The sequence below is a fragment of the Caloenas nicobarica genome, chromosome 28, assembly GCF_036013445.1.
Source record: "Caloenas nicobarica isolate bCalNic1 chromosome 28, bCalNic1.hap1, whole genome shotgun sequence".
NCBI classification, from domain to species: Eukaryota; Metazoa; Chordata; class Aves; order Columbiformes; family Columbidae; genus Caloenas; species Caloenas nicobarica.
In genome coordinates, this window is record NC_088272.1 from 1,409,641 (window position 1) to 1,412,818 (window position 3,178).

The window sequence follows — 3,178 nt, forward strand, 5'->3', positions numbered from 1 at the left end:
TTTTTGTCCTGCCTAATAATGGGACAAGAAAAGATGATTCTCATACCAATTTATTTTTTAGTACAAAGAACACAATGCTGGCAAGAAGTGTCTCTCCTGAAGAGAGAGAATCAACATGTCTGATTACTTCAGGTTGTCTCAAAGGATGTGCCCCTGGAGCCCCAGGGACACCTGGAGGGAGCCCAGAGGGGACAGAGAAAGGGACATCGTGGGCTGCTCCTGTGCTGCTGAGCTGGGCTGGGCTCCTGGGACAGAGGGAGCTCATGGCAAGCGGCAGCGCTGCAGAGAGACAGCTCTGCCCAGGAGCAGCTCCTCTGCAAAGCGCAGCAGGGCTGAGGGCTCTGCCTGCAGCACCAAGGACAGAGGAGCCAGGGAGAGAAAGGGCAACGCAGTCTGGGGTGGGAGGATGCTGAGAGATCACTAGAAATGAAGTCTTCGCAGATATGATGCCTGTGGCTGTAGGGCATTGCATCTGCAAATCATGGTAGGATCTCAGAAAGCTGTCACATTGCAGAGCCTACAAGAGACGTAAGTAAAACTCTCAGAGATTCTCTGATGCAAAGGAAGAGGATGTGCTGCAGAGCAGGGATTGCCTTCTGCACCGTCAGAGTGACAGGACATGAATGCTGTGTTCTGCCAAGGATGGCGGTGGGGTGTAAATGTAAATGTGCAGGCAGGGGTGGCCAGGGCTGTCCTGCAGAGCAGGGTCCCTGCACCACAGGGCTGTGCCGGGGCAGGGACTCTGCCGCTTGCCAGGGTCAGCGCTCAGCCTGCCCGGGGAGATCCCAACAACACTGAGGGGAGAAGCTGTGGGGGGAAGGAGCGACCCCCAGCAGGGCAGGGTCATTCTGCCTCTGGGTTCTCCGTGGGTCAGGGCTGCTCACAGCTCCAGATCACTCCAGACTGCTTCCAATTGGAGGTTTCAAGGAGAAGATCTATACAGGTATTACTATAAAGATAAGGAGCTTTCCCGAGTCTGTCCTTTCAGTCTCCTATTCCAAGACTTGGAGGGTGGGGAGATGGAGGAAGGGATAAATGCAAAAGGAGCTCTCCAATTTTAACAAGTCACTGAGACTCCTGAACTGCAACTCTGAGTGATCAGCCGATCTGCCAGAGGCCTTGTAACATCCCTTCAGCCACCCCTCTGCCCATGGACAGCAGCAGCATCACCTTGGCTGGACACATCAGCCTTAGGTTCACCTGTCCTTTTTTGCAGCCTGCAAACCTCTGCTCTCAGCAGTGCCTGGTGGCTTTTCAGGGTAACATGGCAGTGTGATCACCATCTCAGAAAGGTGCCAGCCCAGGGCAGCTGGAGCAAGACAGAGGGACAGAGCAGCTGCCCTCACTCTGCACTGACCCACAGGCATCCTCTGGTCTTGCAGGACTCGCTCTGTTCTCCCTGAGTGCAGCAGAAATGCTGAGGGTTTCTAACACCCAACAACACTCTCCAGGGGAGTTGCAGGATTGGACTACATGATCTTTCGAGGTCCCTTCCAATCCCTAATTTTCTGTGATACTGTGAAGCTGTCAAAACCCCAAGCATTTCAAACTTCATTTTACCATCCTGTTTCATTCCCTGTGACAGTGCAGATGCTGACAGGCCCTTCTGCACCAGCAGCAGTTTCAGATGACAACTTTGAACCCCAGGTCCGTCCCCTGTCCCCCATTCCCATGACCCCTGCTGCAGAGCAGGGCTGACTCCTGGGCAGCCAGCGGGCACAGGCCCTGCTCCTCACGGCACCTCCAGCCAGCACCACCCAGGGCTCAGCCACGGACCCGAAGGAAGGTCTGGAAAAGGACAAGGGGTGTGGAGCAGGGGAGGGTGTGTGAGAAATGGCTTTGATTCTGCTCAGAGAAGTGTCCCCTATCTTTTCATTTTCTTTTCGCGTATGACAGTGTCCACGCCCAGAGGCAGCAAATGTCCAACAGCAGCTCCATCACCCAGTTCCTCCTCCTGGCGTTCACAGACACACGGGAGCTGCAGCTCTTGCACTTCTGGCTCTTCCTGGGCATCTACCTGGCTGCCCTCCTGGGCAACGGCCTCATCATCACCACCATAGCCTGTGACCAGCACCTCCACACCCCCATGTACTTCTTCCTGCTCAACCTCGCCCTCCTCGACCTGGGCTCCATCTCCATCACTGTCCCCAAATCCATGGCCAACTCTCTGTGGGATACCAGGGTCATTTCCTTTGCAGGATGTGCTGCCCAGGTCTTCTTTGTATGTTTCTTGTTTGGTGCAGAGTATTCTCTTCTCACCATCATGTCCTACGACCGCTACGTTGCCATCTGCAAACCCCTGCACTACGGGACCCTCCTGGGCAGCAGAGCTTGTGTCCACATGGCAGCAGCTGCCTGGGCCACTGGGTTTCTCAGTGCTCTGCTGCACACGGCCAATACATTTTCACTGCCACTGTGCAAGGGCAATGCCCTGGACCAGTTCTTCTGTGAAATCCCCCAGATCCTCAAGCTCTCCTGCTCACACTCCTACTTTAGGGAAGCTGGGCTTCTTGTGGTTACTGTCTGTTTAGGATTTGGGTGTTTTGTGTTCATTGTGCTGTCCTATGTGCAGATCTTGAGGGCCGTGCTGAGGATCCCCTCTGAGCAGGGACGGCACAAAGCCTTTGCCACGTGCCTCCCTCACCTGGCCGTGGTCTCCCTGTTCCTCAGCACTGGCATGTTTGCCCACCTGAAGCCCCCCTCCATCTCTTCCCCATCCCTGGACCTGGTGGTGTCTGTTCTATACGCATTGGTGCCTCCAGCAGTGAACCCCCTCATCTACAGCATGAGGAACCAGGAGCTCAAGGAGTCCATTAGGAAAGTGATTTCATGGGCGTTTGTCAATACTGATCATCTTTCCATCACTGTCCACAAATGATGTCTAATTGTATCCCAATGCAGGCCTGTACCCTGTTTTATCCCTTTTACTTCGTTAGCATTACCACTATTGTTATTTATGGTTATTATGTTGGTACATAACTGTTCATGTTTAGCTCACTATCCTGAATAATGAACCCATTATAAATAGTTTTAAAACACCTGAAACCTGTATAAATCTTTTTCTAACACTGTGTCAGAGCTGAGTCTCCCATAGCATCTCTGTAATAAAATGACATCTCCAGAGTGCAGTTCCTCAAGATTTGGTTGCTCTTCCAAAGCTGTTTTCAACAATGGGCCC

The 3,178-nt window shown here is 53.1% G+C and overlaps 1 protein-coding gene across 1 annotated transcript; it reads left to right on the forward strand.

Moving 5' to 3' along the window:
* Positions 1-1,918: 1,918 nt before the first annotated feature.
* Positions 1,919-2,878, forward strand: LOC135999510 (olfactory receptor 14J1-like). Its single transcript, XM_065653081.1, has one exon. The coding sequence runs from the start codon at positions 1,919-1,921 to the stop codon at positions 2,876-2,878; it is 960 nt and encodes a 319-aa protein (XP_065509153.1).
* Positions 2,879-3,178: the final 300 nt, after the last annotated feature.